Source organism: Argopecten irradians, chromosome 10, assembly GCF_041381155.1.
Source record: "Argopecten irradians isolate NY chromosome 10, Ai_NY, whole genome shotgun sequence".
Lineage (NCBI taxonomy): Eukaryota > Metazoa > Mollusca > Bivalvia > Pectinida > Pectinidae > Argopecten > Argopecten irradians.
In genome coordinates, this window is record NC_091143.1 from 21,424,053 (window position 1) to 21,442,964 (window position 18,912).

The 18,912-nt window shown below is 35.8% G+C and overlaps 1 protein-coding gene across 2 annotated transcripts; it reads right to left on the reverse strand.

Moving 5' to 3' along the window:
• Nucleotides 1-4,171: 4,171 nt before the first annotated feature.
• Nucleotides 4,172-17,766, reverse strand: LOC138333384 (uncharacterized). 2 transcript variants are annotated; one of them, XM_069281729.1, is made up of 6 exons: nucleotides 17,202-17,766; nucleotides 12,179-12,424; nucleotides 8,095-8,313; nucleotides 6,825-6,893; nucleotides 6,217-6,438; nucleotides 4,172-5,747 (listed from the first exon to the last, which is right to left on the reverse strand). In XM_069281729.1, exons 1-6 carry the CDS (start codon nucleotides 17,392-17,394, stop codon nucleotides 5,518-5,520), a joined length of 1,179 nt encoding a protein of 392 aa, XP_069137830.1. In that variant the 5' UTR covers nucleotides 17,395-17,766; the 3' UTR covers nucleotides 4,172-5,517. The 2 variants fall into 2 exon arrangements, with proteins under 2 accessions (XP_069137830.1, XP_069137831.1); XM_069281730.1 differs by having other exon boundaries at nucleotides 4,174-5,747; nucleotides 8,095-8,310; nucleotides 17,202-17,764.
• Nucleotides 17,767-18,912: the final 1,146 nt, after the last annotated feature.

Here is an 18,912-nt window from a genome sequence, read left to right on the forward strand (position 1 = left end):
TCAAGCGTTTAACATTGCTTTCCAATGTATGAACCAATATTTCGATGCTTTCATTCAATAATAGTCTCGCTAGATCTGCGTTATTTTCACATAATTACTAAACTGTTGCCGTTGGTTTAAACAACACTCCTCTGTTGAGGTATGCGCCCGATAAAAATTTTCTACGTTTTATTAGGAAGCAACTCCCCCCACATTGATCGTGCATTAACCTTTGGAATGCCCATAAACTAATTCACAATATAGACATCGATAAGGAGTTGGGAGTTGAGCTAAATAACTCGCAAAATATCGTGTACCAGAATTTGTATTCTTAAAAACACAGATTAAAATTATTTCTCAAGTTTAATGCTTCGAATTTGATAAACATTTGTTTTTAGTTTTGTTTAAAACGATGAAACGGAGGATTATAATTCGATCTATTCTTGTATCCAAAGGCAACATATTGATTTTACATCATATCACTTATACACACTATTGATTGAATGATATTTATGTTGATTTAATAACCCAATATTGTTCACTAAATTTGTATTCAGTAATATCTGAAGTTATTTCTAATCTGTGTGTAAATATCGTTTTCTCCTATATAAATATGCGTGACCCTGCATGCCGCGGCATACTACATGAGAATAAGAAAGTGGATTTTCCGAAACATGACGCGTGGGCATTTTGTACCAAACCCTAGATGTAAACAAATATCGGGACATTTTTGATGGTATAGACCATGCCATGAACAATATATTCAAATTGATCTTTACAGTTCAATCTATCGTAGATAAACCTCTTCAAATTTCAGCTTAATTCATTTCGGGACTTTTTTCTGTGAAAATATTACGCCATTAAATCAGCCAATCAGAATTGACGTTACAAACGACCACGTCATTGTTTTCTTTTATGGCTTGATAAAGTATTTTTAAAGGAATGCAAATGCTCGTTACAAGCAAACTCACGGTGGGAACACTTACAGAGTTGCAATTTAAATGGTGGAAAGAAGTTCGCTTCAACGCAGAAGATGGTGTGTGTGTGTCACCAATAAGGTCAATCTCAGTAATACAGTGATTACACCGCACCCCTGTTATTTCCATGTAACTGTTGCAAATGTTATCCATGTTACAAATCTCTCAGTTTCTTCGAATATTCATATCGTTAACATAATCACATGTGGTTTTGTAAATATTCCAAATGGAATTATATACAAATGTATAAGAGTATAATGATAATCTACAGGCAAAAGTCGGTAAGTCTGATATTACTCTTGCAGTTTCTATATTGTAGACTGAAGTTTTTTTCTAATCCACGTCACCAAGAACACCCAAAACTTCACAACAGTATTCAGATAATGGCACCATGTATGTCTTACAATGATTAAACTGCGTCTATTCCTGATATATTTTCAACCGTACAATTCACACATTTTTTGTACTGAGCGAGTTCCTCGGTAGCGTTTCGTTCCCTGCCTATGTATTTCTTAATAATTTGGATCGAGTTAAACCTAGCCGAGCCAAGCCATATCGAGCGAAGTAGACGAAATGAGTTTGAATGCAAAACAACCGAAGCTAGCCCTTATCTCATCTTATATTGTCTCATTCTGAACCTCTGTGTTTCTTTTGGCAATACTGAGTTACTGTAATGACTTCCACAAACCTTCTCATTCTCTCATTCTGAATATCTTTTATTGATGTGGCAATGCCTGAGGAACACGGAAATCATCTTATTATCAACAAATTTATCTGTCCTTATAACGCAGACTAGCCGGATTTATCTACGTCTTCACAATCTCAACAATATTATTTCTTCCTTGCCTTTGGATGCGCTTGTATTTCCCTTAATGGCTTTGGCTGAACGAGTTTAACGAAATCATTGACGTCCAAGTCCATATGTGTTTCTCCTAGCGGGTTAAATAGATACTATTGTGAAGAATACTTGTTCAACTGTGACCTTTTGTTAGAAGATCAACTTCTTGTCTGTGCTTACTTCGTTAGATTGTCTCCTGATGGTAGCATTACCCGACTGAACATGTCCAAGGAAGTGATAAGCATATGCAGATGCTGCAACCTAATTACCTCGTGACCTGATATTATTTGGAATGAACCAGATGAGGTATTTTATATCCACAAAGCTCATGGCTTTAAAGTAGTTAAGCCGCCTCTGTTACTTTTGTGTGGTCATATATATACTCATTCCTAATGGTCAGTAAAGTTGAAAATATTAAATATTCTTCAAATGTGTTTCAAAACCATATCTATTTCCTTAAAATATCTATACAAATGAACCATCAGCAGTGTCTAAAATGAAACAAACTGGTTTTCATAAGGACGTTAAAGTTGTATTTCTTGTAAATTTCACCATCACAAACTCTCACAAGGACATAGTTATTCAGATCCCCCGCCAATGGAGAGCTAAATCAATTAATGCATTAATCTTATACGCTAGTAAGAGTATAAGGAAAGTATTTTAAAACCCAACTGCAATTGAAGAATATATACAAAACATATTCATGTTTTTTTAACAAAGTGAAACCAACTTTGAAAACATTTGTTTCTTTGAAAAATACCAGAATTGATCTTAGCTTTAACAAAGTTCCGCAGCTAACAGTGCGATTTTTGATTTGTTTTAAACAGCGACGAGTTTCATAGGAATTAAGTGAATGTGCATAGTAATTGAGTTTGATATATCTGAGTTTTACTGCATGCATATTAAATAAGAAGTAAAGCATAATACAAAATTAGAAGTCCTACATAAAATGTGTCTATGAAGTTTCATGGAAATATCTCTGCTGGTTTTAGAGTTGTGCTCCGGAAACGATTCTTACATAAAATCTGCCATTTTCAGCAATGTTTCCATGGTTACAGAAAAAAGTACAAAAAGTGAAAACCTCAAAATATCAAAAGGCACTACTAGGCCAAAAGACTAATGTGCCTATGGAGTTCCGTGCATATATCTCAACCGGTTTTCCAGTTATGCTGCGGAAACGAACCTGGTACAAAAATATGATATTTTCAGCGGCGGGGGATAATACAACATACAATGTGTGAATATGAATGCTTTTATATGATAGTTCAGATTCATGAAAACACCAATATACCATTGACATAGCGGTAAATGTCGCATGAAATATCACACGTTTTGAAAGAACCGCCACTGTCAACGCCATGTTTCAAACTTTCGGGTTATATCGGAAAACCGAGTTGCATCACGTGACCGACATCGGCGATACCCGTATAGATCGGAACCTCCCGAGCCGTATCACATGCTAAATATCGGCCATCGACGTGTACACGTTAAAAAGATTTTTTACTTTTATAATTAAAAATACTTCCAGTGCTGCAACTTTATAATTAATGGTAAAAGCAGAAAGTTTAAACCTCGGACTGACGGAGAAAAATGTATATAACACTTAAAGAGTTTTCATTATGAAAAAAAAGCGAAAGTGATAGACCATACAACTTTAACACAAAGCAGAATTAAAGCAACATATCTACATGTATAACAAAGACCAAAGCAGTACGTACACAGGCTCGGTACCGCGAAAAACAACACTCCCGGCTATGTGACACGCAGGTGGTGTTAGGCCTACATTTGTAGATTTGTTTTGTTATGAGAGGAGCTGCTCTCCAGATGTAAAAAAGGAAAAGGGAATTACATGTATTAGTGATCGATTGCTAACACCCTCGCACTAGTTGTAAAGCTTACTTCATAGTAAATAGTGATTTATTTATTTTTTGTTTTGTTTTTTTGTGGACAAAGTTCAAATGTTAAATTAAAAATGATATATGTGTGAATTAAACGCAATAACAGCGACACGCAAGTTAACACTTTTGGCAGAAAATCGCTACCATTGTGCTAAACGTAATTTCCTACTGTCAGTGAAGGCGGTTAAAAAGGTAACATTGTTTTAATCCTTATGGAGCTAGTGCCATCGATTTTCTCTAAGTAGAATATAACAATTTCAAATAGCTGGCTTTTGTGTAGGCCAATTCACCAAAATATCTGACCATGCTCCACTGTGGTCCTGTGTTCACTTTTGATACAGGTGTACAAAGGCGAGAAAGACGTAATTCTTCAAATGGAATGACGGAAATGTCAAATGATTACAGCAAAGCTATAAAAAGATGAATCTTCGTTGGAACAAAATTATGAAGCGAATGCAGATGCGCAATGTGCAATGAATACAACAACGTCTTTATTGAAAATATCACAAATATTGATTTAATTAATTTAGACATTAGCTGATGCAGGCTGGGAGTATAGATCAAACAATGCAGCAGTTGCGGTCATTGGAATCAATTAAAGTGCGTTTATTATTTATTTCACTTGTGGTTTGTATAAACCGTGGTGTTATTAGTAATATAACGTGCTTAGCTTATTTGCTTCACCTATACATGTACATTGTAAACACACTCTGTTACATGTGTGTTAATCAATATCAACCAGGATGTTGTTATATATGGTCATATACGGCTTCTCACCCTAAGGTTATATCATCACCAACCATAATACACCACGTTCTTATTTCGAACGAAATTTGACGAATATACAATATAAATTTCTCAGTACATTAAAATTAGTATTTTCCTTCTCCTGATAGTAGTTACAATTTACGATACCCAGCTAAAAATGTATTCCAACACAAGTTCACGTGTAAATATATTGTGCTCACGACAGATTTATAAGTCAACTTTATATAGTATTTTTGTGTTTTTTGTTGTATTAGTTTTAGTCTCGTGCAACACATGCACATGCGATTTGAGCGAATTATCAAAACCATGGAATGTAGCACTTCTGGTCGTATATTGTTTCGTCGTCGAAGTCTATGGCATTTCTGTTACAAAAACTCAAACTATCTTACAGAAGACAAACTCATTTTCTCTGTGTATATAATCATTTTATCGTTTAACAGTGATAGATAATGTGTAAAATATACCTCCATATATATACATATTGCTCCTGATGATTGATATGTGTCAATTTACAAATCGAATTTCAACCACATTAACATAATTAATTCAATATTAATAAGAAAAATTATAACAATGAGCACAGAGTGTACAAATCGCAAGTAGAAAACCTGATAACATTACAATATAAACGACAGATTCCGTCACAGTTCATATGTGAAAGTCAGTTTTTCACATGACATGACCAATGAGGTAATCCCAAGAAATTCTTCATCATGCTACAATGTAATAAGTTCTGTTGCAGAACCTTTCTTGAAAATTGCAATGAGAGCATATAAAAACTGATATTGCTCATTTGGAAGACAAACAGGATTTTATAGTCACAATTTAACATCTTAAACATCACAGTATATTATACACACATTGCTTCGTGGACATTTTATATTTACACATTATTTCCAGCACATACGCAGCACCCCGTATTTCGTTTTAGACACTTCTGGTATGAAAGCCATGTTTGACGTAGTCCCATTGGCCGGTATAATCGTCCAATTTTTCAGTGCATAATCTGAACCTTTTACACGGAGCTCCAACGTCGGTATCTACGTCATTATCCCCGTTAACATGTTAATTCTGGCTTATCGCACAGCTCTTCTTCCAAATCATCGGCCAGGTACGGGGCTACGCGATACAGACAGAAGTATATAATAAAGGGAAACATTAGAAACACCACAAAGAAGGTCCATTCTATAGTAATTATGGCGAAGGTCAGGAAAAATTCCGCTTCACATAGTGTGTTCTCAAAGGTATGCTCCATCCAGTAATGGCGGTACACCAGGAGGACTGTTCCTGTAAATAGACATCTAGATGTAAGAAACTTTATAGAGTTCTGTAGGATATTTGATTTCAAACTTTGATAAATTATTTAGTACTACATAGCCCTGATCATCAAGCGTTAATATTTTATATTTTATGTGTAATGATGATTTTTAAAACTGTCATTGCACATCGTGAGTACTGTTTCTTCCGATAAAATATATTTGATAGTATGATAAAGTTATGCATTGTTATATCGGTCAATAAACTGTGACTACCAAGAAATTCCTGTTGTGTTGAAATTCAAACATCGATACAGCGGTGAAAGTATCAATGGGAAAATAATAGTAAAATAAAACAGGAAATGATAAAAGGTGGAATTTCGAAATTATTTGACACTTTGCAAACTGTTTATTGTGTCATTGATTTTTGTTGTGAAGTTTTAATGTGGATAAAAGAGAAACCAACGGCGATATCGATAGTTAGTTTCAGTAATAATTACCGATAATTGTCGAAGCTATCCGAGACAAAAGGGCGACAATAAAGAAGGCCGGACCTTCTTTCGGGGTTCCTTCGTCCTTTTTGGACTCATTGATACATCCGCCAACTCGCTTGTTCCATGCCAAGATCACAGTTGGGAAGAAGAAAACTGACAACAAGCCATTAACAAGGACATATGTGGACATCATCAGCTCGTCTCGGCAGTGGATAAAACACAGCACACCTGTCAGGTATACGTTATATGTTAAAAACAAATAATAAAACACAGCACACCTGTCAGGTATTCGTTATAATGTAAAAACATATTAAGGTTGAACTCTGGATCGAGTTAAAACGTGTCACAGCTAAGTATACATATACGTATGTATAGCGAACAAAAACAGTGCTCAATCCTACAGATTTGTGCTATAAATATCCTTTACTTTCTCTTTTATTAAAAAACATCATAGCAAACCAATGAAGAAGTGATTACATGTATTTGCACGACTTTGATTCATGATTAGGTAAAATTATAGTACACTATTCATGTCATTTTAAATATTTTTTTTTATCAATAAATCAAATTCATTACACATTTACCCACATATGTTCACATTTATCCGTACTTACCTAGAGATGTAATAAACATGCCTAGAGCGACATTGACGAACAGGAATGGCGAGCTGGTGAACCGACAACCTTCAAAGCATATTGTATATCATGTAATATACAATTAATGTTGAATAACAATCAGTATAGCCTACCATAGCGACTTAATCTGTATAAAGACCACCTGCTTGAAATAGTCAATTTGATCGATCTATAAAAGTTTTTTGTTCCCTGAGTGATCATTTTAGAAACGTTTGACGGTACTGTAGTATAATAGTAATATATATACTGTAGTTAGTTTGTTGTCATTGAGCATTAGATATCAGAGCGGAGTATTCAGCTACATGTAACAGAAACACACTACCCTTCAGTATTATCTTCGAAAGATATTTCTTGTACTGGGTTTGAATAAACAGATTACTGTAGAACTCCTCATATTACAATCTTTGAAAGAAAATGATATTAATTAAGGAACAATAACGTGTGTACAGTACGGTTTGCCGTCGGTTAATCCCACTTTCCAGTGATTGTGACGTCACAAAATTCATCGGAAGGTGGGACTTATCGATGGTAAATCGTACTTTACATACGTCTTTATCTGTTTAAGATAGTGAAATTATTTGTAGTAACAAGGGAACTAAACTTATGCTAAATCATTCAGGTTGCTCATCATCCATTAGACATTTGATATCCCTACTATTATAAACTTGTAATGTTTAACTGTTAAACTGAATGTTAAAGTGAATAGTCGGGCAAAGAAAACCAGTCTAAATGCGTTCATTGGCCTTCCAAAAGTTCTCACATATTAATACGACGGTCGAGTTCTGCTTAGTTTCCCAGTTCTGACCATTAAAGTAAAGAAAAGTTGAAAGCATTGAAAGGGAGGCTGCGTAGAAATGTAACCACGGACATAGTCAGCCGGGAGGACGTTTTAGCATTCGTATACTTTAAATTGATTTCTACGTACGCAAACAGATTTTGACGGGAAAGTTTATTTTTCTATTCCATAAGAAATTATACTGGATACATTCACACTATTTTTACCGACTTTAGTCATCCTTGCCCGTCTGTTCACTTTAATACCAGATAAAACCAACACAAAGTTAACGAAATAAATCATACAGTTTCGGATTATTAATTAACAGCAGGTTGTTGCATCAGCCGCCCGTATTGGGTATCTGGATTATCTTATGAACACTGTATATGTAGTCAATGGAAATTAACACCAAGGACAGAAATGGTGGTGTTAGTATCGAGCCAGATACGGTAGATCTAAGGAGCCTTTACTTACACATGCAGTATTTGTGACGGACACTAGCACCAAGCCTTGACCGGAAGTGGACGAAATTATGGTGACTTCCTTCCCAGCTCTTGAAGAGAAGTGACCGAAAGGACTGGCTCATGACGCTGTCCTGGCGTGATATGGGAGGACTTGAAGTACTCATGGCGGGCTGCCCAGACGTGGCACTGACGACACTTTCTTCTTCCAGTCTTACCGACTCACCTTCTGCTGAGTAAAGTAACCAAATGAGAAGTCTGCTAATCTGTCACCGATAGTTTAGTTAAGACAATATGTGTACGAATCCATATTCTTGGAAACTTGTGTGAATCTTGAGATATGACAACCACGACAAACACAAACGTAGTCATGGACATTTTCTTCTATGTCTTTTATTTCTCTGCGTTAGTGTCATGATGAGTTTGTGCTATAAACTCCCACATTAATTATCAACAACTACATATCGTCGGGGTTGTGATATACTCAACCGCTCATTGGACAAGGACATTTCTATTCTATACAATGCTTATCATAATGAATATGCCGTCTGAGTATGTTTGATTTTCAAACGAATAAATCCATCAGCAATTCCATTAGTTGACAAAAACAGCCAGTACGGATGATAGACCTTACACTTTGGACTACCGTACGCGTGATTTTGTAATACCCAAATAAAACGGGGTGCTATTTCGAATAATCTGATTAAAATACAGATCCTCATTATCACTACGTTGGATAAGAGGATCTGAGAACATCCCATTTGGGGTCACGTCAAGGTGACCTTTCGAAATGGCCAATTAAATTGGCACTGCCAGAATATTGACTGGGGACGAAATAGTTTTAAAAAACTGTCCAAATTATTTTCATGTTTGTAGCCATCTCGCCCGAAGTGCACAACAAAGCTAATTGTATATATATACTGGGGCGAAAAGACATTTTCAACTGATGTTGTAAGGTGTAGAACTGCATTTGCTCTGAAATACACGTGGCATAAAGGGCATCTGGACGTGACCTTTTATGGGATATTGTCAGATCCTCTTTTGAACGTAGTGGTTATAAGGATCTGTGTTTGAATCAGATTGCAATACAACCAACTCGTACAATGTACATGCAGTTTACATCATCCCGAGTTTTACACTTAACAAGTAAAAATGTACAGATATCTACATCTATACAAATGTATATTGTATATGTGGATGTACTGAGTTATGACTTCCTTGTTAACCACGGTAAAATACATAATGTAGGTGGTGAGGACGTAAATATAATCCTCCATCTTGAAGTAAGATGTTATCGGTTTACGTTACAACCGTCACTAAATACTTGATATAGTTACATTTACCTTTATTATGTACTTACATCCCACAAAAGGTCTATGTGTGGACACAGAAAGGAGTAATAGCCATGTAATATGATACCTTTTCACCAAAGGGTCTATTATACTGTACCTGTCACTGTGGTAAATATGTAGAAAGGTCACTGTAATCACGACGTGCTGGTTTTACTAAAGGGTAAGTACGCGTCACATAGCATGTTCATCCGTCCGTAACGTGATAATATACAAAATGTGTGCACCAGCTAGGGCTGTTTATCTCGTATTCTCCAAGACGCACAATAAACAGCATCATAAACAACAGATCGTTCATTGAGAAAGCATATACTGTCACTCACGGAGTATATATGTAAGCTATAAATTTGGTCCACAAACAAACCAGTTAAGGGAAATTACTCAGCTTTAATTATTACTAAGTTTACAACGTGGAAATTAATCGAATTTTACATGAGTCTGTCAGGTTGACAGGGATATCTCAATCCGAGTGAAAGATTTTGGCCTTTCAACACAAATCTCGGGTTGACACTCGGGTTGAGATTAATAAATTCATATAGAATCTTACACATGCATGTGTCAAGCGCGTGTCAAGCGGGTGTGAGCTGTCTTTACCCTACCCCGGTAAAAGACAGCGTTTTCTCCCTTACTTCACAAGGATATCCCGTGGTCGCTAGGGAAAATATTAATAGAATCTTGCATAGGTCTGTCAAGTGGACAGGGATATCTCAATCCTCGTGAAAGATTTTGGCAAGCCTCGGGTTGACCAGCCAAAATCTTTCAATCGGGTTGAGATATTCCTGTCCACTTGACAGGCCCATGTAAGATTCGATTAATCTTTTCCCCAAGCAACCGCGGGATAACCCTGTCCAGTATAGAAGATTATAGAATCTTAATGGGTCTGAGTGAAAAATTTTGGCTTGTCAACCCGAGCACAGGGACATGACACGAACATTTTTAACCAATAGTATACATATATATATTATAGTATCAAGGGTATGAACTCGACGGTCGAGAAAAACGGACCTATTTTTTCAAAACCGTGATTATTTTGATAAATGGGTTATATACAAAATTGACGGATATCTTACCTTAAAGAGAAATAATTTATCTTTCCATTGAGTGCTTGATGAACAAAATTGGCCAAGTATTGACGAAGTTATGGCTTGATGAATCGGGAAATTTACGTCAAATATGCTAGGTAGACATTTCCCTGTCCGGTCGAAATGTCGTCTCGGCTCTAATGGGTACCTCAAAAACCTAGCCAAAATCACAAAATCTACGCTTGTGGTGGTAAACAGTACCCATAACTATGTTCATCCATAATCTCCTTTGGAGGTGTCATGACCCATACTTTGTAGAAACTCCATTTAAACATCGTGTAGCTCACTTACTTTAACCGTCACCGCCATGTTCATTTTTCTCTCGGAACGCTCCTCGACTTTACATATCGTGACTACATTATACAAATTATGTAGTGTTGAGCTTGTGGGTAAACTCGAGAAGCGTTCCGAAAAACAAATTAACATGGCGGTGACGGTTAAAGTAACAGAGCTACACGATGTTTAAATGGAGTTTCTACAAAGTACGGGTCATGACACCTCCAAAGGAGATTGTGGATGAATACAGTTATGGGTACTGTTTACCACCACAAGCGTAGATTTTGTGATTTTGGCTTGGTTTTTGAGGTACCCATTAGAGCCGAGACGACATTTCGACCGGACAGGGAAATGTCTACCTAGCATTTTTTTCGTAAATTTCCCGATTCATCAAGCCATAACTTCGTCAATACTTGGCCAATTTTGTTCATCAAGCACTCAATGGAAATATAAATTATTTCTCTTTAAGGTAAGATATCCGTCAATGTTGTATAGAACCCATTTATTGAAATAATCACGGTTTAAAAAAATAGGTCAGTTTTTCTAGACCGCCGAGTTCATACCCTTGATACTATAGTATATATGTATACTGTTAGTTTAAAAAAAAATCGTGCCAGGTCCCTGTGAACCCGAGGCTTGCCGAGGGTTGACGGCCAAAATCTTTCACAAGGGTTGAGATATCCCTGCCGACTTAACAGACCCACGTTTGGTTCTTTTTGTCCCATACTTAGTAGGGGTGAGCGAGGACCGATATGGATGTTCAAATGCTTTATATCTGGCTAATAGTTCTTATCAAGTTTGACCCATTTTCTATGAAAATTGAGCAAATAATATTCATAAATGTGTTTTTCCTATATAAACTACAGTAAACTTGCCCCCATCTCCTTCCCAGGGTCATATAATTCACTTTTTTTAAAAATTAAAAACACCTTAGGACCTTTCTATCTATAAAGAGTATTTGATTCTACCATTTCCCAAATTTTAGAAAAAGAGTTTTTGAAATTTTAGCCTATTTGACCCCTTTTGGCCCCACCCCTAAGGCCCCTGGGGGATAATTCTGACATCATTTGACCTATTTCCTATAACAAATGACCAATCACTGCTCAAAAATGTGTTTGTCCTATGGTAAACTTACATGTAACCCCCTCCCCAGGGGAAACGAGATATCCCAGGGTCATATAACTCACAATTCATATTCCCATTTTGATATAAATCCAAGACATCATCAATTCTCGAAAGAATGTAGTTTGCTTAATATACATGTACATTGTACCAGAGATTTAAATATAATTTGACGTATATAGACTGCTTATATTATATATTGTACGTCAGGGAGAAGCTAAAGGGAAGTAACTCTGATAGATCTGAATGGGAGGGTATTGCAGCTTACCTAATGATGTGTTTGTAGGAGATCTAGGCACGACGTCACTAATGGAGGTAGGAGACCGATGTAGACCGATCCTAGCTCTGCCGCCGGTGTCAAATAGTTCGTCAAATGAGGGAAAGTCCCACATCGGTGACGTGGTGGACGAAGAAAACGAGACATTCCGCGAGTACTTACTCCATCGACTGTTGGACCGAGGTCGCCACGATGGCGTACTGGAACATCCATCTTCTTCAGATTTCACTCCACTATCTACAGCAGATGGAATTATAAAATTAATAAAAACAAACAGAAAAAAAAACCGAACAAAAAAAAAACACACACACACACACACACACACACACACACAAAAAAAAAAAAAACAGAAAAAAAACCCACATAACTAAGAAACACCTCATTCTATAACGTTATAAATTTTGTTATTAATATGTAATTTGTTATTAACAAATATAAATATTTCAGAAAACTGTAACGTATCAACGTTCTATAGACCTTTATGCTCGGTTCTTATTTACATTATTCTGCGGTTTGCGTGCAATGGGTTGTCTCTAGAAGCTCGCGATGTAGTGACGTTAATCTGAAGGTTCTGATATGTTATACTGGCGATATAACGATGTTTACAGCAACATCATCAGAAAATTCGAACTGGTTTGACCTTAATTATGGTGTTCACCAAACTTTCTTAAGAAAAGTCTGTAGTTGATAGTCCTGGCCAGTAAGTGATCTTGTTCATTACCGGAACAATTTTCGAAAACACTATATCTTGATGTCAAATAAATATTAAAATGAAATTAAACACATATATTAGACGTGCTCCGATTTCCCGCCACTCTCATTGGCTGATACGCTGTCACGTGGAGGGCCATATGTAGCACATCAACACGATTTTCCCGTTTTTTGGAAAGAGGCCGAGAGTTATATCATTTTCGAGGGTTAGTAACTCACCGTATCCACCTGAAAATAGGTCGATAACTTGTTTATTATATGACACTTACATGCTATAAACCCGGCTCTTCAAAAATACTTAACCACAAAAAACAGAATGATATTAACAAACTCTCTTTTTTAAAAAGCAGTTACATGTAGTATATGGTAAATATCCAAATGCTTATATATGGAATATATGTGGCCGACTATAATAAAGACGTCACAATGAATTATTCCGACGTCATTGAATGAGTGAAACTCCCGTAACGCTATATTTGGGTACGTCGCGACATCAAAAGTGATTATGACGTCACATCTCAAGGGAGTTTTTCTCGATGTATTTTTAACACATGTTACTGGACTCGCGAGAGGTATCTGGACTGAGACCAGTTATATAATTTACCTCGCGTGCTTTTTGCCGCCGATTTCGGGGTTGATGTCGCAGTTGATGAAAACTTCTGAGAAACGTATTGGTCAATCAAAATACAGCAAAAGCACCAGTCATATAATAATTTCTATTGTGACGTCACACCCGAGTCGATATTCCTATTGTGACGTCAATTCCAAGTCGAGATTGCTATTATGACGTCACATGCCCCGACTTCGAGTTATTTACAGAGTTAGCTCCCTTGCGGTAGGTATCGATTGTTATGTCATTATTTTGTGAGCACAATTCACGTCGTTTTCTTTGAAACTTATGACGTTACGCTAGCAAACTCTTGACGTCACAATCAATACCTGCCCGCAAGAGTAGATAACTCTGTAATATGCAAATACGGAATTCGGGAAGATGTCGTCGAGCCATTCTCCATACATTTCTATATAACTTGGCAAGAAGCAAACATTCAAAATAATCATCATATCTAATATCAAAATTAAGGACCTTTGGTTCGGTCCATATGGTGTTATATTACCCTTGTAGAATTTCCATAATTAATATTTAACAAATTTCTATAACGAACTTGATATTGTATGCACCGCCTACAGGCCTGTGATTTTTTCAGGTTTTTTTTTTTTTTTTTTTTTTTTTTTCATGAACTGCCTTTGCACGATGAGATAGTCATACCTTTTAGTTTATCTAGACTGTAATGACGCACCGTTTTCTCAGAGCGTGGATTATAGTATATTTAAGCGTTCTGACTTGGCACTATAGGTTTGCACTCGATATACATGTGCATGTACGTCATTAACACAACGACTGTCTCTCTGAAAGAAGAGACAGACAGTTTACATTTTGGGGGCTGAGATGATAAGTTGGTATATGCTACTACAATATACAATACAAGTGTTACGTGTACATTTTTGTATTTCCTAATTTATATTTTTATTGTATGCTCATTTTTGTAGTTAGCATTATCTTCCATGTTTCACCAATAAAAAAATTCCTTAGAAGTGGATGTGTCGCCTGCACATTATCACAAAATATAGTTTTTTACAGTTGAAAATATTGTTAATCATTAAGTGAAGTTATCAACTTCCGTAACTCTTGCAAATATTGATGTATTTTGACCAGTATCGAACCCACCTAAGATCTCATTGAATAAAAGCAATACACAAAATTTGGTTGAAATCGTACAATAAACACCAAAGAGCGGAAACCATGTTTTGACGATTTTAAAGTCCCGTAACTCTTGCAAATATTGACGGATTTTGACCAATATTGCACTCATTTGAGATCTCACGGATATAAAGCAATTTATAAAATTTGGTTGAAATCGAAAAATAAGTACTAAAGTAATCGAGCGGAAACCATGTTTTGACAATTGGGGTAACTCTTGCAAATATTGACGGATTTTGACTAGTATCAAACCAATCTAAGATCTCATTGATCTATAGCAATACACCAAATTTGGTTGAAATCGGACAATAAATACTTAGTTATCGAGCGGAAAACACGGATTTGTCGGTTTTGACGATTTTAAAGTCCCGTAACTCTTGCAAATGTTGGCGGATTTTGACCATTGTTGTACTCATTTGAGATCTCATAGATATAAAGCAATTTATAAAATTTGGTTGAAATCGGAAAATGAATACTAAAGTTATCGAGCGGAAACCATACTTTGACAATTTTTAAAGTCCCGTGACACTGCAAATATTGACGGATTTTGACCAGTATCGAATCCATCTAAGATCTCATTGATATAGAGCAATATACCAAATTTGGTTGAAATTGGACAAAAAAAATAATGTAAGTTATCAAGTGGAAACCATGGATTTATCTGTTTTTACAAATTTAAAGTCCCGTACTCTTGCAGGTATTAACGGATTTTCATCCGAGATCTCATTAATATAAAGCAATATACCAAATTTGGTTGAAATCGGTATATGAATAATTAAGTTATCACACGGAAACCATTTCCCGGACGCTGACGACACCGACGCCGACGACGCCGACATCGACGCGGACATAGTGATACTTAAGTGTCACCCTTTCGTTGCAGGCGACACAAAAAATGGGGATGTATGTTGACATCGGTATACTTCTGCATCATCATCAGGTAATCCGTATCCGATAAGTAAAGGGAAAAAAACCAACAACAAAGAACATTTGTTTTATATGTGCCATAATTTCCATACTCACGAAATAACAAAAAAAAACCTCTTGCTATTAATCATATCTTATTCGTTACCAAAAATAATCAACATTTAAAGAATTACAATACAAAGTACTTACAATGCATAGGTTTTAATTTTACAAACGCAAAGATGAGCTGCAAAGTACTGCCAAAGATTATTAGATTTACAGCTAGCTGCAGTGCAGTTGGAGGGGCATTTGGTCTACCATAGCATTTAATATTTTCACAACGTCCTTAATTGCAAAGTGAATTCTGCAAGGCATACAAAACATAATTTTACAATACCTAGTGTTAAATACGGCATCTCTTACTCAGGGACCCGATAGATAAGGCTTTAGCATGTTTTGTTCATCGTGAATGTGATAATTATTATAAAAAAGATGGACCTAAGATCTAGTATTGTAATTATTAGGTCGCTTAAAGATGCTCCACCGCTGACAAAGGGTATTTTTTTCACTATCAAAAACAGGAGCAGTTGATTTAGTATTTTTCTTCAGTTACAAAAGTTATCACTTTACACCATTACCACCATTGAAAAGTTTGAGCTTCTAAGTTTACTTAGATTTAAAAATATAGAAAATAAATATTTGCATCCCGAAAAAATTCGGTGGCATTATATCATATATGGAATGAAGTATTGATTGCACTTGCACCGAAAGCAAAATAAATTATTTTATATTATTTTTTTGGGTTAATTAGACATATATATACACGATTAAACACCAAATATTGTTCGAATGATGAATATCATTTATGCTCTGTCGGCGGTGGAGCATCTTTAAGAAAGCCTTTGTATTATATCGTACTTCAAATGTAACAGATCAGATCACCTACTATATTATGCATGCATTTAATCTGTAAAAGCCTGGCGAGTGTAGTCGTGACTATTAAGTGACCATTTGAAGGAGAGTTATAAACAGTAATTAGTTTTCTGTTTTAAGTGTTAGGAATAGTTTTGTACATTTGCTACTTTTACCTCAGGGTCAACGCATACAATTAGTATTATAAAAAAATGTCTCGTACATCGACAACGGCCACGAAATGTCCACCGTGATAAATCCCTTTTGTTAGCTGTCCCAAATACCTAAGATGTCAAGGACAAACGCACTAGTTGTTTACTTAAGAAACATACAATGTATAATTATCAGGTAATCCGTGACGAATTTTATTGTTTCCTTCCATGCAAGTGTTACTTTTAATTAACATATAATACATTCGTTAGTTAACGAATACAATACATATATTATCATAAATCAGCATGCACGTACAATGTATGTAACAAACGCACTGTATAATTATATATATGTACATACATTATGGGCACGAAGCAATTGATTAGAACCTTGAATATAGGTACAAATCAATCGCATTTCAGCTGATTCCACATGGTCAAACTGCTCGTATACGTATTGCTCCAATAAAATCTTTAAATTAATCTATTGTGAACATGTACCGTTGTATTTTCAGTTTAAATGCACGATCGCGATTTTCTTGAAGATTGAGAATTGAAGTCAACATAAACATACCTTCTGATTCTGTCTTTTTCCTGGTAATTGACAGCGAAGGTCTTTTGTGACTGTTGCCGTTCTTTGGGAAAGTTGAAGATCCTGGGGATATCACATCGTCCTTGGTTTCCGGTCCCTCTCCAGGCCGACTGAGGACGGACTCCTCGTCCGGTTGGTAAAACACTACAGTACTAAGTTTCCTGGTCTTTTCCATGGCAGTTATAATTTTACACAATCTCCTTGGTTACTTCCATACTATTTTCCATACGAGCTTTAAATGCCACTTCACATCGCCATATATTTAAATGTTGAGGTAGCGAATATACTTATTTATCCCTGGTGTAAGTCTCGTGTATCGCTATAGACGTTGTTTCACCTACAAGTGTGTATATGTTCCTGTCCAGAAGTTGTGAAAGCGACTTTATCAGATGGTGTAAATTCATTCATCCGGAGGACGAATTCGACTGTGGTCCAAAGGTATTTAAAATACAGATAGGCTGTAATTTGAAATACAATAGCGCCAGTGAAGCATGACAATGCTATATATATACATATATGTATGTTACCTGTAGCAACGTTTATGTCTAGTGGTCTAGTTCTCCAACTAGAATGACCTTAATTATATAATACAGTCGGTAGGTGTACCATTGTATGTCTGTACATGTACATTACAATAACCCCGGGCTGTTTTTAATAGTGACTAATCTTCCTAGAATAATTCACGAAAAACTTGTGCAACAAGTGTCTTAGCTTTAAATGCATGTGAACATTGAAAGTGTAAACTAATATAAATAGACTATTACAAATGAATTCAATCAACACACCAGATAGGTAATTCGCCTTTTTATTTTGGAAGCCAATCGAACTTTTGTTAAAAGTTAAATTTGTATATACACAAATAACTACAGTTGTCAAGAAAACATCAGCAAATAAAATAAGCACGCACGCGCTTCATACATAAGAAAACAAATCTTAATGAATTTGTGACAGCTACGAAAGATGATTTTAATATGAACGCTATACAATTATGGCCCTCTGTAGAGGGATACATCTAAATTTGTAGAATTGTCTCCTTGGCTACGTGTATTTTCTTGAGGACGAAGCATGAAAGAAAATAAATCTTTCCTGGGAGACAATGCTAGATGTATCCCGACACATATAGACATAATTCTTTCATGTTTAAATCGATATCAACAAGCTACATGTATCTTAATCTCTAGTATACGTAATATCTGTCAACAACGTACGTTGCTATACTTTATGTAAAAGTGGTAAGATCAACATCACGTAATGTAAGCCAAAATTACTATATGGCATTTTTGATTTTCTTGAATTGTAGCATCGCAAAAAACTAAAGCAGCGTCGTCGTTGTCATTGTTAATTGAAGTTGAAGACGACGTCAACTTCCGCTCATCGTTCTATTCCGCTGAAATATTTTAGTTAATTATCTAAAATGCCATGTGATCAAGCTTGATCCAATCAGAACATTCTAAGTGAGAGTGAGGTTCAGTTTATACAATTACATATTATTGTTATTTACATCCGTTGGGCCATTGGTCCTGTTGCCAGTTTGGTCTTATTTGACACCTGTTACTTAAAGATGCTCCATCGCTGACAAATGGTATTTTTTCACTATCAAAAACAGAAGCAGACGATTTAGTATTTTTCATCTGTTACAAAAGTTACTTACTTTACATCATTACCACCATTGAAAAGTTTGAGCTTCTAATTT